The following is a 24,916-nucleotide window of genomic DNA, read 5'->3' as shown; positions in this document are numbered from 1 at the left end:
ACACAGAGGCACACACAGGCATCAGAGGATGCTGAGTTTGGGATTTGTCTCTCGCCCAATCAGAGGCAGCTCTCTACAGTCATTCTGCAGGGATGCGCCTCTCTGGCCACTATCTGCCACCCTGACCTGTAGCACTGAACCCTTAGCCCTATCATCTACATACGTGTGGAACACTCAACACTGTGACTGCTGTATGCACAGCTGACACCCAGCCCAGGAGCGCTGCTTTCCACAGAGCGGAATATTCCAGAGAACATCCTCTGTAACGCCAACAAGAGCTTCTGCCTTTACAGGAGGGGCAGAAAGGAAAACGAAAAGAGAGACAAACAGCTCCTCCCCAGCCCACCCCCACCCTGTCAACAGTGAAGACAGCAGCTCTCTCAACAGGCAACAAGGAACTCGGGAGGTACTTTAAGAAGTGCACGCAGTCTATCAGCTCGCACAGTTTTTCCGTTTTCTTATCCCACACTTCCACAACAGGGCTGTTTTTCTTAGCAACGTAGAGAGCCGTGTCCACCGCCACTGCTATGATGTTGGAGTCGCTGAAAGCTGCGTAAGAAAACCTACAAAGAGACAAGGCGAGGCTCTGTCACTCTATCTGACCCGTAACGAAGACCTCCCATTAGTTCCCCTTACATGGAGAAAATGAACAAGATACACAATGGCGCTTCTTTCATGTTCCCTAACCACACTGAGTTGAATATTTACCTCACTTTGTTAACTTTTCTTATCTCTTGCTATTTCATACTAACTTCTCTTGATAATAAAATAACTTCATGAGTGTAAATAATGTTTATTTCTGGCTTTAGTTTTCATGTCAGCCCTATCTCGTTCTTTGTAGAATCGTTACCATGTCTTATCCACCCAAAGGAATGACATGGTAGTAGCTTTCACTTCCATGCGGTGCAATAAACTCCTTGTTGCGGGAATATCTGAAAAACTAAGTGTGGCATTCACTTCCTGGAGTTATAAAGTATGACATGACCAAATGAATGTTAGCGGTAACACCTTCAAATCCCTAGCATTCACATAAGCCAGTTAGTTATCAGGAAAGTAACCAACATCATCTAAACCTAAACACAACATCAATTGTTGTTTTTCCCCCTTGAACACACAGGAAAATGTCAACCATCTGTCCTTTGGCCAGCCACAGACACGGCACTGTGCATATTCCACATCCAGACTGCCTTCAATGGCAGCTCCTCTTCTACCAAACACTCCTCAGCCTCTCCCCTTCTGCTATCATGCTAACATAGAACTTGTCAAATACAAACTTTCAACTACTATGAAGTGCTGCTTCTTAAGGACAGGGACGTCTTTTCTGCCTCAAATCTACGATCCAGGGAAAGGTCCCAAAGGGGTGAGTGTGTGCCATGACGTGAGCTCCCTGACCGGGACACCCAGATGCCACACTGGAGTTCCTAGATAAAACCCCCAACTGTACTCTGATTCCAGTTTCCTGCCAGTGCACACCTTGGGAGGCAGAAGGGGATGGCTCAGGAACTTGGGTCCCTGCCACCTACATGGGAGGTCTGGACTGAGTCTGGGGGCTTGGCCCCTGCCACCTACATGGGAGGTCTGGACTGAGTCTGGGGGCTTGGTCCCTGCCACCTACATGGGAGGTCTGGACTGAGTTTGGGAGCTTGGCTCAGTGCCAGCTATTTAAATATTTATGGTTTTGGTCCTGGTGGCGTGGCCTAACGGCTAAAGTCCTCGCCTTGAACATGCCAGGATCCCATGTGGGCACCAGTTCTAATCCCAGCCACTCCACTTCCCATCCAGCTTCCTGCTTGTGGCCTGGGAAAGCAGTTGAGGATGGCCCAAAGCCTTGGGACCCTGTACCCGTGTGAGAGACCTGGAAGAGATTCCTGGTTCCCGGCTTCAGATTGGCACAGCACTGGCCGTTGCGGCTCACTTGGGGAGTGAATCATCGGACAGAAGATCTTCCTCTCTGTCTCTCCTTCTCTCTGTATATCTGACTTTGTAATAAAAATAAAGAAATTTTTAAAATAAATAAATAAATATTTAAGGTGAGGACTAGTGGATCAAAGATCTCTCTCTCGTCCTCCCTCCCCCTTTCAACTAAAAGTGAAACAAAAACATTAGGAGCAAACGCAGATAGGTATGGCTGTGATCCCTTCTCCCCAGAGGTGGAAGGCAGCTTGCTGTCCGTGAGAACTGAGACAGTAGTTCTAAAACAGGAGTGGCAAAGGAACAATGACAAAGAGCCTGGCAGGCCATTGTAGGGGTTTAGACTTCACAGAGAAGCAAAGGGATGCCACTTCCCAGCTGCCAGCAGGAGCATGGTTCCTGGGGCTGAGTACTGAACAGACACTGCTCTTCACAAGCCAGGTGAGGGAGCACCCCGTTCACAGAGCAGCAGTGGGAGAGTGAGAAATGCAAGGACCTGAAGCCCATTCTCAGCAAGTGCAGGGAAGTCCAGGACACAACTAGCCTCGATCCTGAGCACCCGTGTGGAGCGAAGTCTGGATGCTTGCCAATTCCCCAAATAGGGACTTACAAGTCAAAGCTAAAAACCACCATTTAGTGTTTTCCAGGTACTTCCTTGGTATTGTTACATTCCTTATATGAACTGTACTCTCTCATCTCTCAGACCTTGCTTTGAGACAGAGTATGCACAATCTAAGAAGCAAAGTGCAGTTTAATAAGTTCTTGCCCAAGTTCACAAAACCAACACACAGAAAGCCAATATTCAAACAATGGTTCATACTCTCACCGTCCTGTGGGGATTTAGAGTGAAGGTCATACTAAAAACAGGTGATTTGGATTTGTTTAAATTACAATTGAGAAACAGCAACAACAAAGCAGACTAGGTCTGTCTTAGCTGTCTTTCTGTTACCGTAACTATCACAGATTGTACAGGAGTTGTATCCATGAGAACCTTCCAGCCAGTGAGGGCCTGGGTGACTCCCCAGGCAACACAGGCTTCCCATGGTGGCACAGCAAGTGGACTAGCCCTGTCTGGTCTTCGGAATCTCCACGCTCAGAACTACATCTCATCTTAATTACTTCCTCAAAGACCTAATCCAAACAACATTTACACGTGACTTCGGGGATGAAGTCTAACTCATGAGACTTGGGAGATATAGTCACGCTGCAGGAGCTTTATATTTTACTTTGTTATTATTTGAGCAAGTCTGGTATCCATGACTTAGAGTTGATTTCTACAGGATTATCAAATCTAGAAAGTACTTTGTTCATGTACACCATATTCCCTACAATCAATACTTGATGCAAAGTACCCAAAGCTGTGAAATATAGATGCGTGTCTTCCAAATTCATGTTTAACTTGAGATATAATATTTTTTAAAATTTAGACTGATAAAAACTTCTAAGATAACAATATCTTACACATTTTGTCCCCCAAACTGACAAAGTTGTGTAACATTTTACTGCTTCTCCTCTTTCTGAAACTTCTAAATTTCCTATAACAATTAATTCCATAAGTGAAATAAAGTGGGCAATTTTAAAGATGTAATAGTCATCAGATTTTCAATAATAACACAATTATTAAAATCAACATCAATAAAGTGGTAAATTGATTGTCAACACAGAGAATAACTTACAATTGATTCGTCTTGGTTTCAATGAGCTTCTGGACGGTGAACTCATGAGACAACGAGAAAATCTTTGTGCCGCAACCTCCCCACACTGTGTTTTTTTCCGTTGAATTCATGGATTCACTCAGACACATCAGCGGGGTGCTCACATTGCCGATGCTGAGTATCTTCAAAGGAGCGGCCCCTTCACACTGGGCCAAAAAGAGCAAGGACAGGACAAGTCAACCATCTGCAAGATGAGACACTCTTAAGACATAGACTTGCGAAAATCCACCACAAACATCTTTCAAAGCTATACAAAGATTCATTTAAAATCATAAACAAAATGTTATCTTTATGACAAATCTCCTTCCTTCTGCATGTAAACATCATCCAAGACATAACGTGGCGATTACAGCAGACTTCTCTGCCTCCCTTGAGATACTAAGCCATTGAGTGCAAAGAGTAGGAAAGGACAGAAACTCAAATGAACAGATAGAATCACCCATGAGTGCATAGTTGAAGGCATAAGTGTCTTCATCACTAAATGAAATTATGAAAGCAGGAAAGTAAAATGATCTCTTCCATGTTGAAAGATTAGTGCCAGCAAAGAGGTAAAACCTAAGTCGCTGTTGTCATTACTCCCACAGTGTAAGGAATTGCCTTCTGCACTCGTGAAGAAATGGGAATGGCAATCACTCTGTTCTTTAGTTTATTCATATAAGATACAGTCCGTCAGCATGATTTTTTCAGAGGCTCTAGCATGTAACGCTTTATGAAGTGATAAAAAGATAAACAGCAGAATTTGTGATCCTTGCTTTCTGGGAGCTCATCATCGCACAGGAGGAGGAGACACATCACACCGCATTAGGCTTAAAAGCACCTCAGCATTTACCTTCACAGTCTTGTCTTCAAAAATCGCTAGCTTGCCATCAGCAGTTCCCACCAGAAGAAAATTCTTTTGCCTGCTAAAAGCAAAACATGTCAAGACTGTAACCAGAAGATTTCTGCCAACTGCAGTGGCTTCAAAGCCCTCCCCTCTCGTCTACACTTCCTTCTGATGTGTGGACCCTGGACCTTCTGCTCCTCAAAATATTGTCACTTTTGAAGACTTTCAATTATACATTTTTCCCTCTGCCCCTTTGAGATTAAATTCTTTTTGCAGATTCTTTTCAGTTTCAGAATCCAGGAATGTCTCCCTGCCATACCTGGAAGCCATCTCTTTGAAAGGCAGGGGGCCCAGCCTCGCAGCTTCTGAGGGCACACAGCACCCCACTCTCCACCAAGCTCTCCAGGCGTTCCCACCTTCTGTCTCACTGTAATTGGGCTTGTTTCTTCTCCTTTTGTGATCACCTTGGATAAAGAGTTCCCTCCCTGTTAACCTGATAAAGTGGAACTCTCCTTTGGTGACAAAGGATTCAAACTCAAAAACCACCAGTGGGATTTAAGTCTCAGGTACCAAAGACTGGGGCTTTGCACTTTTCTTACTTTTTCCAGTACTGACTTACAGCAGGGAAGCCTATGAGACAGAATCCTCTCATCCCTAATGATATAGCAGCTGACCACTGAGTGACACCTGAAATTCTGCCACCTCACTAAACTGCTTTGGGATAAACTCTTGGCATCTGATAAATGCTGAGTCATTCTCACCAATTAATGATTATGCATTTGTTTGATTCCTTTCCAGTCAGGCTGTTAGAAAACTGATATGCTCAAACTTGGTACATAAATAGCCATTGATTAGGTAGACAGAGAGATATGCAAAGAAATCTTTGAAAAGGCCCTACCACTGTATATTAAAGTGAGAAAAAGAAATAGAGCAAAACAAAAGCAGCAGCAGGCTGGTGGGCTTAGACAAATGCCTGACATACCTGATCACTGTGATTTCACAATTCCATTTAATATAGACAAACCACTAGCAATAGGTTTAATAAGATCAGTCCTGCCTGAAGTTTGCATGAAACTAACACATCTCCCGAGAGTCAAACGCACTACTCTACCTTTGCTTAGGGAAGGCATTGCAGTACAAGCAGGTGACGGAGTCGGTCATCTTCTCCAGGTTGTGTCTCCTCCTTCCATCCTCTGTACTGATGGCCAGAAGGGTCCCAGACTGAGTTCCACACACAATCCAGCTTTCCTTTTCAACAGGAACATAGACCAAAGCCAAGCACAAGACTCTGCTGTCAGTAACTTCCTGTGAAGAGAAGGACATCTGAGCTGAAGGTTTGGGTGTACACAGAACCTAGACTGTGCACTCCAAAGAGCTTGGTAGGGGAGTGGGGATGAGGGCCAGTGCCACAGTACAGCACGTAAAGCTGCCATCTGCAGCACCAGCAAACAAATGGGCACCGGTTCAAGTCACTGCTGCTCTACTTCCCATCTAGATGCTTACGAATGCACCTAGGAATGCAGAAGATGATCCGAGCCCTTGGGCCTCTTTACCCAAAATGGAGACCTGGATGAAGCTCACGATTCTGAGCTTGGGTCAACCCAGCGCTGGCCACTGGGGTCACTTGTACAGTGAATAGCAAATGGAAAATTCTCATGCTTTCTTTCCTCCCCTCTCTCCATATTTCTGTAACTCTACATTTAAAATCTTGTTTTTTTAAGTTTGTGGAAATTTCAATGGGAAAATGCATATTTCAGTGGAAAAAATCTGGAAAGCATGAATTGTTTTCAGCACACATATTTCCATGAACTATTTTTGAAGACCACTCGTACCAGGATTTCAAGGCTTTTGTGCTTGGAAATGAGCTTTCTGTTCCATTTTCCCTGAATTTCCCAAAGCTCCTTCTTAGACAAAATTAGAACATTTGGTTAACAACATACTAACTCTTAATTTTTTAATGGTTACTACTTCAAATAGCTTCAACTTCATTAATAATAGATGGGATAACCAGGAAATGTGTTGTGTATCTAGAACTAAAAAGGTGAAAACTACTTCCACATCAACTCTCATGAAGGCCAGGAGAGGACTACTGACCTTTATGAACCACGCTGGCACATGTTCATGCCAACAGAGCCAAAGCAGCTCCTGGTTTAGTCTAGATGTGTACATGCACTTCATTAGAGGCTCCTGAGGTGCTGAGGTGACTTGGAGGAACTGTCCTGATCCAGTGTCCTCCTCCACAGAGCTGTGCTCGTAGCCATGGCTGCCCTGGGTGCGGGGGGCTGAGCTGCCCACAGGGCCATGAAGCTGACCGCAGCCCACTATGCAATTGGCACCTTGTCCGGTCCTGGGCAATCCAGGCCCCACAGCTCCTGTGGGCAAAGACAAGGGCTGGCCTTGCCTGGAGCCCCCAGCCCACCTGAGCTTCTTTCCCCCCTTAAACTTCCCTCTCCTTCAGCACCGTGCCAGATTACCCACCTCAGGCGCTGTTTCTAGGAACCCTGACAGAGGACACACACACAGACAATGAAACAAGGCATGGGCCAAGTTCCTATGACACCCTCTGCATTCACAGCAAGTCCACGTAGGACCACCCTGCACTGGCTGCTCAGTTAGCCACACAGCAGAGGGTGGGGGCTTCTAAAGGCCTCCTAACCAGAGGGGTGTTGTCCTTACCTCCGTCGTGTGTACTTCCGTGTTTAAGTCGAGAAACGAGAGCTGTCCCCTGTCAGTGTGGCTGCAGCCCAGCCAGATGCTGGCACTTTTGCTGCCGGAGTTTGAAGCCACCAGACACTCAACAGTCACACTCTTCGGGATCAGAATGTGTCTCATCAGACAGATTAGCTCTGCTGAATTCAACATGTCGAAGACCTGAGGAGGCATGCACACCACAGATCAGTTACAGACACAGTGGACACCCCCTCCAGCCAACTCCAGGTGGCCCTCAGCACCGACGGCTCAACTCCTGACCAGAAGCAGTGACGTTTACATGATGCACGCCGTATACTCTCTGTGTATGTCTGTTTCATTTTCAGCTTGGAAAGGAAATCTGCCAAGTTCCAATTGCACAGAATTTTAGCACAGTACTGAGTTACTGTGTGGTTGCGCAAGTATGCATGTATTTATGACAGCTTTCCCACATTGTACTACATAGACTTCTTATATATGAAGTACATGTGTGTGTATATGTGTGCACAGAGGTATGTGATGTTCTATGGACAGTATGAACACAGTTTGACTCAGGATACCTGGGCAGAAGTAGGCCTTTCTTGAGGATTTTCTTTCAAACATTTTTTAATTAACTTTTCAACCATGGGCCATGGAGTGCAGCCATATTCCTTAACTGGATCTGAAACATGAAAGACGTTTACAAATTACATCATGCTACAACACTCAACTAGCCAGGCCAGTGTTTCACTTCTTCACAGAGTGTGTTAGCAGCAGAGACATCATAAAGGAATATATTGATGTGTGAATTTGCTTTAAACTAATTTTGCTAGCTTGTTCTCCACTAGAGATGTAAAAACAAAATATCTTGATCTGAGTATAGAGAGAGACGTGAGCACTCACTGGAAAAAACAACTGATTTTCTGTCCACATGTGATCTTACATACACATTGAAACACACTGCTCATATGCTAAAGAGCCTTCCATGGAAATAATTCTTAACACTCCAAGTAGCAGAGAACATGGGACTTACCAGGCAGCTTTCCTTGTATTGCCAATTCATCAAACTCATTGGGAAACTTCAGTCCCTCCACGATCCTACCTCCAGTTGTCAGAATGTCATAAAGCAGCAAACCAAATGAATAAACATCGGCCTGTTGGTTATAAATGACATTTCCTCTGGCAACTTCAGGTGCACGAAACCCTGAAAGCAAGCAGAGAAAGTGATAAACACGCCTGAATCCTGGGGCCACACACCCAGCAGACACATGCTGAGGCCTCCTGCCAAGGACAAAGTCTGCAAAGGTGCGTTCCAAAGCATGTCCTGCCCTCTCTGCAGAACAGTGGGACCACGTCAGCCCACAGGCCTGAGAATCCTGTAGGGTAACAACCCATTAGTCAGCAGGCCGAGACTTGAGGATCTGTTACGAAGGGTGCCATCTTCAATGAGGCTGCTGGGAACAATAACGGGGAAATACTTAGTCACAAGTTATTAAGCAGAGTTTCATGGTTAAAGAAATGAAGTCCAAAGGAGATGAAAATATAAGTCATTTAATTCAATTCTCATAACAATTATTCCAAGGAGAGTGACTTACACAGAGGGAGATTTGGGCCAGAATGGTGGTATAGGGATAAACCAGCATCCCACACGGACACCGGTGCAAATCCTTACTGCTCCACTTTGAATCCAGCTCACTGATAGTGGTCTCAGAAAAGCAGCGAAGATGGCCCGGGTGTCTGGGCCTCTGGCGCCATGTGGGAGACCCCCACGAAGCCGCTGGCTGAAGCCGGGCCCGGCACTGGCCATTGCAGACTTCCGGGGGTAAACCAGCTGATGAAAGACTGTTTCTTCCCTCTCTTTCTAACACTGCCTCTCAAAATAAGAAGAAAATTCAGGAGTTAATTCCAAACTTGACTCCAGTAACTTGTGCCTGTCTATTGTTCCAATGCTCTTACATTTCCAGCACTTATGACTCTAACAAAGCCACAAGTGAAAGCTGCCAAACAAGGTTGAAACTAAAATTCTTCTAAAGCAAAATCTCCTTTCAACGCACAAATCACTTTTAAACTCTTCCCACAAAAAGATTATTTCAGTACAATTGAGAACAACATAAGCAATCTAGAGAAACACAAATAAAAGGGAAATGGTTAAACAGTCACTGTGAACTCACAAAAAACACTTTTAAGGAGACTTATTCTGTTACATAAATGAAAAGAAAATATAGGATGCAATTTTGAAAAGCTAGGTATGAAAAAATGAAATCATTTTCTTGGCTGTGATAATGGTATTCTGATTATGCAAATGAACATGCTTATTTTAAGAAAATGTATGCCAATGTATTCAGTCATGACACAGGGTAATACCTAAAACTGGACTTCAAACATGTTTATTCATTTCCAAAGCAATGAGGAGGAGGAAGAGATGAGGGACAGAAAGATATTAATCAGAGAGCTTCCAGCTAGGCTGTTTAGGTTCTATGTTACTATTTCAATTTTTATGTTGCTTAAACAGTATTGCAGGGAATACACATAATTAAAGTATAGAAAGAAATACACCCAGAAGTAGTAATTAGTCTAGCGTACTGAAATATAGGCTTTATTGTCTTTTGTACACTATCGTTTTTTTCCAGTGAAATATATTAGGATTATAATAACTTCCATTTGCAGCTAGGAAAATTAGGAATGAATTCATTGCGTTCAGGGAGTAAATTCTTGAATCTGGAAATATGTTTTGGACACAGAGCCTGCCAGCCAGAGTGATGCTCAGGTGAAATTCACCTGGTTGGAAGGACCAAGCAGAAAGGTGGGCACACTGACCCGAAGCAGGTGACCCCTCGTGCCCTGACCATTAACCTCCGCACCACCCAACAAACTGACCTAATGAATGGAAGCATAATGACATAATGACATACTATACTAGCACTATAGAACAACATTACATTAATAACCTTCATCTTAAATATGTATAACATTATGATGTGAAGATAGAGGTATAAAAATATGGAGTATGACTCATTATTACCTATATTTAATAACATTGTGTAGGCTCTATGGTTATATGAAAGGCCTTCAAAAAGTTCATAAAAAAGTATTTTATGAAAAAAAATGCACACGATTACGCAAGTTTTTGGCACTAAAATAAACTTACATCAACTTGTTATGTCATGTCTGAACAGGATCTCATTTGAGGCACCACAAAGTCTAAGTCATCAGTTTATCAGAGCAACCTGAAGTCAGTTCAAACTGAAACAAACATGAACTTACCTTGAAGCTTGGCTAGGGAGACTGACAGCACTCATGCTTTATGAGATATTTACAAGGACAACACACCAAATAATAGTTTACAAGTGAGGAACTAATTCTAAGGAATGGGACAATGTGAAGTGTGTCAACCATCCGCTTCAATGTACATGCCCTCCCTAAAAATGACCTGTGATTACAGTAAAAACAGTAGGTACTGTAGATCTGGCTTATACAATTTCACAAAAATTAAATGACAGCCAACTTCCTGGGCCATTAGGCATCAAAATTCTCATACCCACATCAACTGCAGACATGAACAGCGCTTTCAACACTAAGACAGTGCACTCAAAATCCTAGAGCATTAGTTCCAAGGACTGGAAATGGAGCTCAAACATCCCTTACCCAGTACAAATCTCAAGACAAGCTATAATCAAAGCTGCAGTCACTGACAGTGAATTAGCTCAGTCGAAGCCAAAGTGGACCAACTGAAAGCGAAGATGTTGGCAGTGCTCAAGGAATTCCGCTTGTGGACTTTCTGGAGGGTCAAACAGAGCTGTTCAAAGCTGCACCAGAAACATACCTGGGACACTTGCCCACAGGCTCATTCTGCACCTGCTCTTTGCACTTGCCAAACAAGGGCACTTTTACTAGAGTTTCCCCAGGACATCTTCAGGTACCCACCTTACAGTACCAATGGGGCTCCTTTCGGCTTCCGTTTCCTACCATAAATTGCTGCTTTCTTCATCTAATAAGGTAAAAGAGACTGCACCGATGTGGTGGAATTCCTAGGAATCCAGTGCTTGAGGAATACTGGCCTCTGCTTATAAAAGCACCCTGAACTTGATGGATCATATATTGGGAAACACCGTTTATATTTTTAGCTTTTACTTTTCAACTCAGTTTTTTTGACAAATGTGTTGAAGCACCTTCATATATAATATTCACATTATTTATATATTATACCACACGATGTATTACTTATTAAATTACATGACATTTTACCCATAGGTAAAACTTTATCTGAGAATAGGGGCGTTTTCCTGTATAAGCAGCATATTTCTTAAAGATCCTAAGCTTAAGAATTGTGTAGGTATGAAGACAGTTTTAAGATGGGGTGGCTAGCTGGCCGACCTGGTAAGACACTTCCTGGTTCTAGCTCCTAAATCCCCTCTCTGCCAGTGCAGACCCTTTTAGGCAACAGCACATTGTCAGGGGTGGGGTTCCCGCCATCCACCCTGGCAGCCAGAGCACCTGCTGTGTCCTAGCTCCGACCTGGCCCAGGCCTAGCCACTGCAGGCACTTGGGGACATACTGAGACAGGCACTCCCTGCCTATTGCTATCTCTTCTTCTTTCTCGCTAGTCTCAAGTAAACCAAGAAATGGAGCATTTTAGCAGCGCGTCCACGACGTAAGAATCCACAGCACCCCTGAATCTTGGCAGCTATAGCCTTCTGCAGACACCTCTTAGACACCGTTCAGTGCACATGAGAACCTGCAGCGGTAGAAAGCGAGGTTTCCAATGGCATGATCCTTTCAGAAATGTGAAGTCTTCCTACAGCCACACAGATAAGGAGCGGTGGCCCACTCACACACTACAGGTCCATGAACCACCTTAACCTTAACCATGTTAATCCTAGATTACATTTACTGTTTGCTCACTATATTGGTTACCGATCTTAGTAAGGTACTATTTAAAGATTACTAAAATGCTCAGCCTATCACTTTCTTGGAAATCTTATTATTAGAACCAGAATTCATACTTGGCAGAGCTGAAGGCTGCAAGACTGCAGTCTAATTTGTAGCTGTCCCCTCCCCCAAGGCCCGTACCCCAGCCCTCTGGAAGTTGATTCTCAGGTTGCACAGCAGGTCGAAGGTTCTTCCACAGCACGGCAGGGACACTGAGGAGGGAGATGGTAAAGATGCCGGCTGGAATGCTTACTTCAATATGAAAATGCTTTTAACCTTCCTATCCCCTGTCTTCCAGAGAAGTCTTCAATGACATGATCCCAGCATGGGAACATATTATTTATATATTCAGGAGGAATCTCAATTATAAAACCTTCTCAATTATAAGGTTTTTTTGTTGAAGTCCCCCAGTGTTTCCTGTTGCTTCCTGATGAACAGCACTCAGCCATTAAGTACTGGAGCAGCTTACCACTTGGTATGTGTTTGGTAAACTGTTCGCAAATGCATGAATAAATGAAGGAAAAATACACATGATTTTTCCCCTTGGAGAATCATAACCACAATGTCAGAATAATGGAGCAACGGGCTCCAAATTGTCAAAGGCTTATTTTTAGAAGTTTTTCATAAACATCAATGTTTTAATCAGGAACGATTGTCACGGCGGTCGCCCTCACATCCACCTGATCGAGCTAACACCGAAACTCCCTTAGTGCTGGATGGTCTCCCGCTTCGACCCTTCCCAGCACACAGCCTCCGCCCCGGGTCTCACCAGACCCCGCTGGCGCACAGCCTCCGCCCCGGGTCTCACCAGATCCCGCTGGTGCCTGCCTTTGCACTGGGCAGGGTCTCCACTCTCAGACACAATGTCTGCAAGCCCCACAGAGGTTTGTATGGAGCCTTCCCCATGCTGGACTTCCTGATGAGCGTGGGAATTCAAAGGTAAGAGGTCCGCAGGCACACCATTCCTGCTTGGGAATGGCTGACTCCTGGGACATCCTGGGACATCCTGAGACGTGGTAATTGGAAGAAGGGCCTGCTGTTTTTTTCACCACCTCTAGCCCTGAGGCACTGCCTGCAGTGCGCACATGAGCAGGAGGCAGGACTGAAGGCAGGGCTGACACTTGAATCCGGGCACTCCGACATGGGAGGTAGACATCCAAGGTGACGCCACACCAAACACCTGCCTAAGATTCTGGAAAATGTAAGTTAATATCGAAGGTCCTCTCCTGTTTCGGCTCCATCTTACAAAAGCCAGTTGACTTCAGCGTGTATGTGGAAGGGGGCAGCAAAATACACTGATAAAAATCACGATATGAAGTGAATGCCTTATACACAGTCTCCGCCCACAATGTGACAGACATCATGTTCCTTACTTTCCTGGATTCACGCCTAAGGCCACCAGCTGCTCACCGTGGATACAGCCTTATCCAGCAATCCTTGTTCCCACCTGCCATGCCTATGGGTCCATTCTGCACCCTGCCCCACACTTGACCTGCCCCATGGGTCCATCCTGCACCCTGCCCCACACTTGACCTGCCCCTGATTGTCCATCCCGCACCCCTTCCCACACCTGGTATGCCCCCCAGGTGTCCACCTATGTCCTTGTCCCCCCTGCCATTCCCTCAGGGTGTCCAACCTCACTCATTTTCCCCACCTGGCATGGCCGCCAAGTGTCCATCCTGTGCCCTTGTCCCCCACCTTCCATGCCCCTCAGCTGTGTACCCTGCACCCGTCTGCCACCTGGCATGCCCCCCAGTTATCTGCCCTGTACCTCTGTTCCACACACGGCCTGCCACGCAGGTGTCAAACTGTGCCCTTGTCCCCCACCTGCCATGCCCTCGGGGTGTCCAACCCTCATTCATTTCCCCCACCTGCCATGTTCCCAGGTGTCTATCCTGTACCCGTCTGCCACCTGCCACGGCCCCTAGCTGTCTACCCTGTATCCCTGTTCCACACATGGCCTGCCAAGCAGGTATCATCCTGTGCCCTTGTCCCCCACCTGGTGTGCCCTCAGAGGTCTTGATGCCCATCCTGCAGCAGTACTGTGAGATGCCATAGTCGGCGATCTTGGCAATGATGGCGGCGTTGGGGTACAGGGTGAAGAGAAGAACGTTGTGTGGTTTCAGGTCCCGGTAGATGATCATGGCAGAGTGCAGGTACCTGCCAGGAAACGCAAAGGACACTTACTGCAGTGTGGTTACTCACATGGCGATCACGTCCGTCACGATTTGCTTGAACACACACAAAGGTACTCCCAAAAGCTCGTTGAAAGTAGAATTAAAATATCAGCTCATTTTGACACAAAAAGATTTTCAAGCACATGCAATATTTTTCTTAATACACATTTTTTGTGAACTTTCCAAAGATCCCTCAAATGCGTACACTTCCCCCCGCCCTCAAAGTGACACCAAAATACACGTAGCTTTCAATTCCATTTTCTCAAAATTTTTCTTAAAGATTTATTTTATTTTTATTGGAAAGTCAGATATACAGAGAGAAGGAGAGACAGAGAGGAAGATCCTGTCCAATGATTTACTCCCTAAGTGGCTGCAATGGCTGGAGCTGAGCCAATCCAAAGCCAGAGCCTCCTCCAGGTCTCCTAAGTGGGTACAGGGTCCCAAGGCTTTGGGCCATCCTTGACTGCTTTTCAGGCCCTATGGTGCCCATATGGGATCCTGGCACATGCAAGCTGAGGACTTTGGGCACTAGGCTACTGCGCCAAGCCGTTCTCAGAAATTTTTGAGGTCCCACTGCACCATGCAAAGCATCATTTTCAACAAAGTTTGATGCTCATGGCTAAGAGGTATTTCAGAAGGAAAACAAAACCTACAATTTCAAATATTAAAAAAAAAGTTGTAGGAAGAGAGTCAACTCTGACAGAGTAACTTAAAAGACTGTCTCGGCAAAGCTTGATTTTCCAGACTTGCAGCAATAACTCCTGAGAACTCTGAACTCGTTGGGTGCACATACGGATAACACAGGTGTTTGTTTTTTTTATTTAAACGTAGTAGTTTATAGAATTCAAGCAAGATTTTACAGAACTTCGTGCATTCAAAATAGTCTTGTAACCCGAACAAGCCATGTATTAACAATCAAAGAGTAGAACAGTCTTACGCAGGTGAGCAGAGAAATCCCCAAAAACTTAGCAAGTGAGGCATAACTGAGTTCTACATCCTCTCTAGTGAGGTCTAGGAAAAGCCGGATCAGGAGCCTGACCGGTAAGGTGCAGGCTGAGCTATAATAGGTCAGCTGACTTTTTCCTGTCTGTTCAAAGTTTTCTATATTAGTCTGTCTATCTGAGCTAATTTGGGGGCCCCTGAGTGACCCTGATGGTCAGTGCAAGAGAAGATGGGGAGCCAGAATGTCACAGGTATTTCCCAAAGGACTCTGTTATAACTCCTCCTGTTATAGTTTCCATTTTCTTAAAACTCTGTAAAAGTTGATCTCAGCTTGAAAATTTCTCTCTACACTAATTAACTTTCATATTCATTTGTTCTCATCAGAATGTTTCCTAAAATTTGGAGAATATTTTATACTTTTCCAATGATAAATCAGAATATAAGATTTCTTTATTCACCACTAAATAATCTCTTATTCTCTCAGAAGATACGACTTCCTGTAAGTTCGGTTCTCCCATAAAGTTAACAAAGAACACTCGGACCGAGTTAGACAGAAGAACGTCTTACAAAAGATGATGTGGGCTGAGGTCAACGCTGACCCAGGCAGCCCTAAGCAAAGTTAGGGCAAACAACAGAATCTAACTACCAGTAATTGCACACTGCATACAACCAAGCCTCATCCATTCTGGAAACACAGAGAGCTTGTTGGGGCCCAGTGACCATCCCAACAGTGTGCTCTTTATACGTCTATAAAGCTTGATGTTCTATAACTCAGTCTTCTCTGTCTCTCGACGCCAACTTACTATGGTCTTCTGTGGGACTTCACGGACATACCAGGCCCACCTTGAAAGAATAGTTCTGCACAGGACTTAATGGAAGGTCAAGGCCTGTGTGTGTTTGTGGTTTCTGTCAAGGTTCATGTTCCATGGGTAAATATTGACTCCATTACTGAATCTCGGTCAGTGCCATGAGTCAGGGAACACAGCGGGCTTGCCTGAGAGCCTCTGCACAGGTGTCCCATCCGCGGAAGTCCCTTCCAGGATGCAGCTAGCACAGCTCACGTCAGGCCCATTCTTTCCAGCATGCATAGTTCTGGCTGGAACCCAAAACGAACGTCCTAATGAAGTTGACCTTAACACTAAGTAACGGGCTTAAAAGAAACATTTGCCGAGGGCTTTACCGAGAAGCTGTTAGCTACTCTTCCTACAGAAGGGAAAAGCAGGGAGATGAAGAACAAAACACTGAGCCCAGATATCACTGAACGGCGCCCAAAGCCTTCCTATTACATGCCGCTCTCGATGTATTAATAGAACACAGACCCAGGATATTTTCCAAAAGCTAAAAAGCCCGTTTAATTTGAATAACATCAGTGAGATGTTATCTGGCCTAGTTAAAACGTTCAACTATAGAATTCAATCTTCAGAAAATGTGGTCTTAATAGCTTTTAACACATATGCAAAATAGCTTTTGAAACACCAATAATTACTATTTCTCTCCATACTGACAATAATGCAGACATCATTTATGCTTTGTTGACTATAAGTATTGCCAAATATTTTATCAAAATAAACTGGTCTATATTCAGTTTAATAGTCATGATTTAAGTGTAATTATCACAAGAATGATTAAGAAATGTCCTCATAATTCAAACGCTATTTCATCTTACACAGAATTATGGTAACAGTAGCTGCATTCATCCGTCTAACAGGTATGTCTTAGGCGCCTGAGAGCAACAGGCCTGGGGCAACACCCAGCCGGCTTTGCAGAGGACAGGTGCTCACAGATGGCCGCGGACATGTCACCGGCCAATGCCAGAACAGCACAGAGGACAACAGGAAACAGGCAATGGCAGCTTCTTCCTCCCCAGCACCCTGCAAGCACAAGGCCGCCTCCGCCTGCCTCACTTCTGCTCCTCACCCGTGCTGCTTCAGGGAGCAGCCGAGCCGCACTGCTGAGACACACGCAAATCTCGCAAGGGACCCTCTGTGGAAAGGGAGGAGCACAAATGCCAGGACAGAGCCACGGACGGAGAGGAAGGCCTAGCCCTCTCGGGTGCTGGGCACACAGCGCGGTGTGGCGTCACGCACAGCACAGGAAGAGTTGGGGTGGAACAGCCAAGTATACCAGTATACCCCATCATCCCCTACCAGTGCTCCAGACGGATCCACACTGCCCACAAGTAAAACACACACACAGAGGCACATGTTTGGTGAGCCAAGGAGGCAGGCGGGGGGGGGGGGGGCAAGAAGCACTGACTGAGAGGCTCTCTCCCTGCAGCCAGCAGGTATTCGTGCAGCCCACAGGAGCAGGACTTCAATTTTAGAAGACATATTAGCATAAGTGCCTAGAGGCAGTGAACAAGGCAACAGGAACAGTGTGGAAATACAGGTACGGACTGACGGTTGGTTAAGCCACCACCTTTTAAAAATATATATATTTTATTTAATTTTTTAATTGGGAAGGCAGAAAGAAGGCAAGACAGAAAGATCACTCCCCAAGTGGCTGCAACACTGGAGCCGAGCCGATCTGAAGCTAGGGGCATCTTCCTGGTCTTCCATGTAGGTGCAGGGTCCCAAAGCTCTGGACCATCTTCTGCAGCTTTCTCAGGCCACAAGCAGCGAGCTGGATGAGAAGTGGAGCGGCTGGGACACGAACCAGCACCCATGAGGCATCCCGGCGCATGCAAGGTGAGCCATCACGCCGGGCCCGCAAGCACTCTGCTTGTGACAAGCTCCCTGCCGTGGCACCTGGGAGGTAGCAGAAGTTGGGTTCCAGGCTCCTGGTTTCAGGTGAGGAGTGAACCACTCAAACATCAATCCTTTCAAGTAAATAAGCACATCTTCGTTTGTTTGTTTTGTAAAGCTCTCGAAAGGAAGGACCACGTGAAATGCCCCTGTGCGTCATGCTGAACAAGCCCCCCTTGCAGGACCCCAGGCCTTCCTGCCTTTATCTACTTGTGTGGCTCCAGCTCTGTGCAACAACCTACCTGGGAAAAGAAATCTTCATGTTCAGTTTTGGAAGTATCCTTAACACTGGCAGGAGACAGAGCTAATGCAACTCACCCTGCTCTGTGCCCCTAGAGCTCTAAGGTGCTCCACCACTGAGCAAAAGGCAGCTGACCTAACTGGCTTCCAGGAGCCACAGTAAGTTATTTCACAGGTGAGGCTTTCCAAACAGTGTTGTGCAAAAATCAGCAATTCAGTAACCTATAAATGAGCACTTTAGGAAAGACAGGGAGGAAGGCGGGAAAGCTGAGACCTGGAGACAGTTAAACTAAGGAAAATGACCCAAAAACACAGGACAGGTTCCACTTTACAGAGTTAAACCTGACGCTGAGTCCCTCTGGTGGTCAGAATCGGCAAAACAACCCAACCTAAACCCCTGTGTCTGGCTTCATTTCATAACCCGCACAGGTTCAGTAGTTTCCAGGCTCCTGACTTTACAACACGAAGTATTAGTCGCCACTTACAAGCAACCATGCAAGATCAGAACCATACAAAGTCACGCTCTTAAGTGTGTTGCACAGGGATTCATTCTGTCCTTCCAGCTGCCAAGAGCACAAGCCGCATGGCATGCCTGCCCCAGTCTTCACCCAATGCTGCCCGCTGGGCAGGGTACATCAGAGAGGCCCTTGCGTCCACCTCAGAAGGCTGAGCAGATGTCTGCCCATTTTGTCCTCTGACCTATACCTTCAGAGGTCACAGGTCAGTCACCAAGGTAAGACCACACACTCCAGGCTGACCCATTCAAGGGTTGTGTCCACCCAATACTGTTTGACAGAGGTCACTGGGATTCCATGGGACTGCCTACCAGGGAGTTTGGTCACATTGGAGAGAAACCCAGAAACAGCACTCGGTTACCTCAAGCCGTCAGCCACGTGGAGCGCGATCCGATGCTGCAGGGTCCTGGTGAGGCTGGCCTTGTCCTGCTGCAGCAGCCGATCCAAGGAGCCCTTGGGGGCCAACTCCATCACCAGCATGCGTGGGCGGATGCCAGCTGCCAGCAGTGAGACCAGACTGGGGTGGTGCAGGTGGCAGAGCACCACCAGCTCCTGCAAAAGCCCAGAGCTGTCAGTCATGCCCGCTCCCTCTGCAGGTGCACTGGCACAGAGACCCAGGGCTCCCAGGCTGACCGGATGACAGCAAGCTTTTCAGGGCTGCCTTGGGCTTTTTAGTGCTTTCCAAGTTTTCAGAGACAAACAGCTACTTTACAACTATTACTCAAACTGAGTGTTTTCATTTGGTTTCCGCTGGCCCTACTTTCACCAAGGTACTTACTGACCTCCAACCAAGAAGAAATCATGGAAACTAGGAGATCCTGGGGACAACAAGAAAGTGAGGACAAGCCAAGCAGCTCGGGGACACAGGTCACAGTGTGCAGGAGGGAGCCCTCACAAGGCAGCAGACTCCACCCCACAACTGCAGGGTTAGAGGAGGCACCCCTAAAGACAGGGCAGAAGCAGGCATTTCCTCTTGAGGTGCAGAAAAATAATCAGAAGTCCCTAAGGCGACACTCAAAAGTCATAACATAATTCAGACTCAAATTAAAGCCCTGTTTTTACAAGCTGCTGATAGACATGTGACAATAGAGAACTCCAACTGACTTCAGTATCTGGAATATTCCTAATCATGTAGGGGAAAAAGGTTAGTGAGAAAAGGTTTCACTTCCTTATTGAAAACTGAATACTTCATCTCTGTACAAATAAAAAAAATCAATTCTAACTGGTATTTACTGGCTTTTGCTGTTAGAAACAAACTATCGACCAAATGCGAAGGATTTCACTGTGATTAGAGAATATGAACGTTGCATGAGAACAACAGAAGCCGTACAGAACTTAGAGAAGCTGGTGGGAAGGGAACAAGAAAGAATGCTGAAAACCTTGCCATCACACCCAGCCAGAAGTCAGCACCTGCTCATAGGAAAGAATGCTGAAAACCTAAGTTTCATGCATTATTTCAACTCCTACCCGCATTGTGTTGTAAAATGGAGAGCTGCTGCCTGTGACGCAGGCAGCCCATGTGGGTACCAGCTCAAGTTCCAGTTGCCCCAATATCAGCCCATATTGCTGCTGAAGGAACACAGTAAAAGATGACCCAAGTATTTGGGTCCCTACACCCACATGGGAGCCCCAGAGGAGGCTTCCGACACCTCCATTTAGTCTGGCCACACCCCGGCCATTGTGGACATTGTGGAGTAAACCAGCAGATAAACATCTTTCCCACTCCCTCTGTAACTTGGCCTTTCCAGTGAACAAGACAGAAATCTTTGGGAAATTTTTTACTTGAAATTGCTACTGTATTAGGAAAAGTTAAAAAGCCAACTGACTTTGACTTTGGGGAGAAAAACATGAGAGAAAGCTTCAGTGTATTGTCTTTCCTGTCTCTTACAGCAGAGAGCCAGCAGAGCTTTTCAAAGTAGACAAACTCAGAAAACAGACAACAAGCATCTCAGTGAGTGTGTTGCTTCCGACTTCTGTCCTGTAATCCAAGCAGCGATGTGAGGTCTCACTTCCCATTGCTCCTCCTACCATTCTGAGCATTCAGAAGCCACAGTGGGGCCAATATTGTGGTGTAGCGAGTAAAGCCTTGGCCTGAAATGTTGGTATCCCATGTGGGCGCTGATTCAAGTCCCAGCTGCTCCACATCCCATCCAGCTTCTTGCTAATGCACCTAGTAACACAGTGGAGGACAGCTCCAGTGCTCGGGGGTCCCCTGGCCCACGGAGGACGGCCCCAGTGCTCGGGGCCCCCTGGTCCTCGGAGGACGGCCCCAGTGCTCGGGGCCCCCTGGCCCACGGAGGACGGCCCCAGTGCTCGGGGCCCCCTGGTCCTCGGAGGACGGCCCCAGTGCTCGGGGCCCCCTGGCCCACGGAGGACGGCCCCAGTGCTCGGGGTCCCCTGGCCCACGGAGGACGGCCCCAGTGCTCGGGGTCCCGTGACCCATGGAATCTGGGCAATGAACCAGTGGCTGGAAGAGCTCTCTCTCTTATACTTTCTGTAACTCTGTCTTTTAAAGAAACAAGAAAATCTAATAATAACAATATCATTTTTTCTAAGAAAAGAGGGCACACTTAATACAATCGATGGTTTCTACGCAACAGAAGTCCGGGTGCCATGACGAAATGGGACCCAGTGGCAGGAATTTGCTCGGCCTCAGCTGTTGGAGAGACCAACACAGCTCCAAGTCTGATTGACATGAAGTACACACAAAAGCCTCCCATCCTGCGTTTCTGACACTGTGGGGTGTGCCCTGGCTGCTGGCAAGTGATCCTGCCAAGAGGGAGCTGGTGGCTCCGCACACCCTTCACGTCACACATAAGGCTCACAGTGACAGGCGCTCTCGGCACTGTCGTTTCTTCACTGTCCAACAAGAGAAGCAAAACAAGACTAAGCACCCCGCAGCACATAGAGACGACAAAGCCAGCTTCCTAAAGAAACTCAGGCGCGCCGCAAGTTTGCGTGTTCCCGACTGCACGGCCTGGGCTGAGGGCAGTCTGTCCTCGGGGCACGCACCTGTCTCAGCAGCCGGAGCGACGTGTGCTTGTTGAAAATCTTCACCGCCACCTCTTCTCCCTCGTACGCAGCCCGGTACACGGATCCGAAACTGCCATCGCCTAGAGGAGACAGAGCTGTGAGGCGAGGCAGGCCCAGCAGAGGGCGCAGTGAGTGGAGCCCGCTGGAACCTTTCCATCCGCTGTGAAGGCCACACTCCTTCCACATCCCAGAAAGCTGATACATACAACTGACAGTCTTCTATGTCACTCAAAGTTGAAGATGACGTAACTCACTCCAGAGACCTGCAAACAACTGATGTCCACCCTCTGGGCCCAACGAAGTCTAGACCTCCTCCCACTGCCACAGCCACCTCTTCCACTCTGCGTCGACACGGGGACCCCCTGGGTTCATTACCTGTAACTCATTTTCTCCTGTAAAACAAGTCCCCCTGATTCCAATGTAAGGCAGCTTTCCTGCACAGAAACTAATGATCCCCAAATGCCTACCAAGCGAAAGCCACGCTCGTACTGTGGCCATGAATTCCATTTCTAGTTTTCTTCTCATTGTCTTGTTCATTCTGTTTGTTCAGGAGCAGAAGCTTGCCTCCTGGCCTGGCTGCTCAGTGTATCTCAGTAGCGTTTTAAACACCAAGCGACATGCAGGTGTTTGGCGCAGCAGCTCAGACACTACCTAGCATGTTCACAAGGCTCATCACGGTGCCCGGGTTCAGGCGCCTGGGATGTTCATACTCCCTGTCCCAGTGTCTGGGTCCAAGCACCAGCCCAAGACCCCAGCATTCTGCTAACACTCATCCTGGAAGGCAGCAAGTGATGAATCGAGTGACCGTATGTCTGTCAGCCACACAGGAGATGTGCAGGGAACTGCCCAAGCCCAGCCCCAACCACTATGGCACCTGGAAAACAAATTAGTGGACAGAAGATCTTTCCCCTTTTGTCTGTATATCGACCTATTCACTTATCAAAAAAAAGAAAAAAAAACCTTTCAACATGTTTATAATCTAGTAGAAAAACTCTTTCAAAAAAGAAAAAAAACAAATGTGAGCATTGTGGCAGAGCACACTAAGCTGCCACCTGCAACACTGGCATATCCTATCAGAGCAGTGATTCGAGTTTTGGCTATTAGCCTTCTATCCCAACTCCTTGCCAATGTGTCTGAGAAAGCTGCAAGAAATGGCCTAAGTACTCCAGCTCACAGCACCCATGCAGGAGACTGAGAAAGTGTTTTGGGCACCTGACTTGGGCTTGGCCCAGCCCAGGCTATTGCATCCATTTGGGACATGAACCAGCAAAGGTCCCCTACCCCCACCTCCTGTGTCTGTGTGTTCATTAATATCCCCTTAAAATAAGAAAATAAATCTTTTTTTAAAATCCCGTGCAGGCTCAGACTATACACAAGTTAGTGGCCATTGGGATTTTCTTTCTTCTAACTCCCATGATGACAGTGACAAACAATCAGGGTGAAGAATTGCTCTACATAAACTGGACTAGACAGCTTTGGGGACAGACTGTGACCTTCAGGGTTTGCCGTACCATCTTCCCAACATCTGAGGAATGGACTGAGGCCCTGAGGACTGACACACATAGAGGTCCAAGAAGCTGACCACAATCAACCCCACAGTGGTCACTCTGCTATATGACACATGATCAAACCTATTTGTACAATAGGTTCTAACATGGTGTCTGGAGGTGTCGCGAGATGCAGGAGACTAATGAACCAAGCAGTCTACAAGGAAATGCAGAATGTTAAAATTTGTTGCTTCTAAACGGGAAGCATCTGTCCTCATACTTTTTTCAAAAATGTCTTCATTTTTACTGGATAGGCAGATCACATTTATAGAGAAGTATCTTCCATCCACTGGCTCATTCCCCAAATGGCCACAACAACTGGAGCAGAACCAATCCAAAGCCAGGACTTTCTTCCAGGTCTCCCACTTGGGTGCAGGGCCCCAAGGCTTTGGGCCATCATGTATTACTTTTCCAGGCCATAAGCAGGGAGCTGGACAGGAAGCAGAGCAGCTGGAACATGAACTGGAGCCCAAATGGGATCCTGGTGCTTGCTAAGGTGAGGATTTGGCCATTGAGCCACTGTGCCAGGCCCTGTCTTTTTATTTTGAAAGCATTCATAATGATCTTAGGTGATCATATGTTATTTTATGCTTAGACCACTGTCCTAAACAAACAAAAAAAAATCGTCATTTGAGTATACTTCCACTACCTCCCCGGTCTGCCTCTCCTTGCCTGGCAGCAGCATCCAGCACACCCACATGAACTTCCACAGTAGTCCCACCCTCACCTCGATCCTAGTCTGAGCATTGCAAATTCTAGATCTGCAACATGATGTTACTGTGAAAAATAGCAGTCCAAGTAAAACACCAAGGAACCACTGCATGGCAATACCAAGACACCGAACATTCGTGAAGCTCGAGGACGATGATGTACATTTTCTAGATTTCGAGGAGACGAGCTGTGTTCTCGAACCAACACCAACAGTTACCTAAGAGGAACTCTGGCGCCTGCTGGAATTCCAGCTCATCGTTGTTCAACATAATGTTCCTCGGCAGATCAGCCAGGATCAAGTCGGGGGCAATCTGAGCTATGGGGATGGTGAGTCTGGGTTGATCAGGATTTACCAGGAGGTCTCCTGAAAAATATACATACATGGTTTCAAAAGAAGAATCCTTTAGGAATATGCGTACCTTGGCTTCTTCTTTTCTATTTCAAATCATAATCACAGATTTCCTGTCATTTCTTATCACTCCCTTCGGTTTTCTTAACAATATTAGATTAATTGAGAAAATCTTAAAAGTTCTCCAGGTATCTATTCGATTAGAATTCTAAAAACCTGTTCCTAGGCTCATCTACTAGTGCCGAGCTCTCGCTTTACTACTTGTTATCCGGAAGGGACGTGACTTGTCCTTCACCTGTGCTATACTCATGAGGCAGCTGTCTTCCGGCACACATGGCAGGGGGGTCTCGCTGCACACTCTGCTTCAACCCTGTTGAGTTAGAACTTCCGTTTCCTGAAGAGGGCATGCTGCCCCATGAGCCAACATTTGAACCCACGAATCCATGATTTCTGAATACAGGACACAACATACCATCAAGAATAAATGCAAGCACAATCTGTTTTTGGAATTGTGGTATCATAATCAAACATGGTCATTTTAAATCCATCCCTCTAGTGAAAGAATAAATTTGCAGTAATTCAAGCAGTCACTTCACAAACAGCGAAGGTTCAC

General features: G+C 46.4%; 1 protein-coding gene across 3 annotated transcripts in view; it reads right to left on the bottom strand.

Moving 5' to 3' along the window:
- LRRK2 (leucine rich repeat kinase 2) overlaps positions 1-24,916 on the bottom strand; it is a 111,814-nt gene that overhangs the window by 4,433 nt on the left and 82,465 nt on the right. Inside the window, exons 38-48 of one of the 3 annotated variants that reach the window (XM_058655654.1) lie at positions 24,172-24,318; positions 21,676-21,776; positions 19,025-19,215; positions 14,045-14,205; positions 8,150-8,320; positions 7,698-7,798; positions 7,126-7,320; positions 5,561-5,754; positions 4,456-4,528; positions 3,588-3,772; positions 411-563 (exon numbers count right to left, since the gene is read on the bottom strand). In XM_058655654.1, coding sequence (XP_058511637.1) covers positions 411-563; positions 3,588-3,772; positions 4,456-4,528; positions 5,561-5,754; positions 7,126-7,320; positions 7,698-7,798; positions 8,150-8,320; positions 14,045-14,205; positions 19,025-19,215; positions 21,676-21,776; positions 24,172-24,318 — 1,672 coding nt within the window. Of the gene's footprint in view, positions 1-410; positions 564-3,587; positions 3,773-4,455; positions 4,529-5,552; positions 5,755-7,125; positions 7,321-7,697; positions 7,799-8,149; positions 8,321-14,044; positions 14,206-19,024; positions 19,216-21,675; positions 21,777-24,171; positions 24,319-24,916 lie in introns of those variants that run through there. The other 2 variants (XM_058655655.1, XR_009244294.1) reach the window with 2 other exon arrangements.

This window comes from Ochotona princeps, chromosome 27 (genome assembly GCF_030435755.1).
Source record: "Ochotona princeps isolate mOchPri1 chromosome 27, mOchPri1.hap1, whole genome shotgun sequence".
In the NCBI taxonomy this organism is placed as follows: domain Eukaryota; kingdom Metazoa; phylum Chordata; class Mammalia; order Lagomorpha; family Ochotonidae; genus Ochotona; species Ochotona princeps.
The sequence above is the reverse complement of the archived record's forward strand: the minus strand, read 5'-3'. Positions and strand labels throughout refer to the sequence as shown.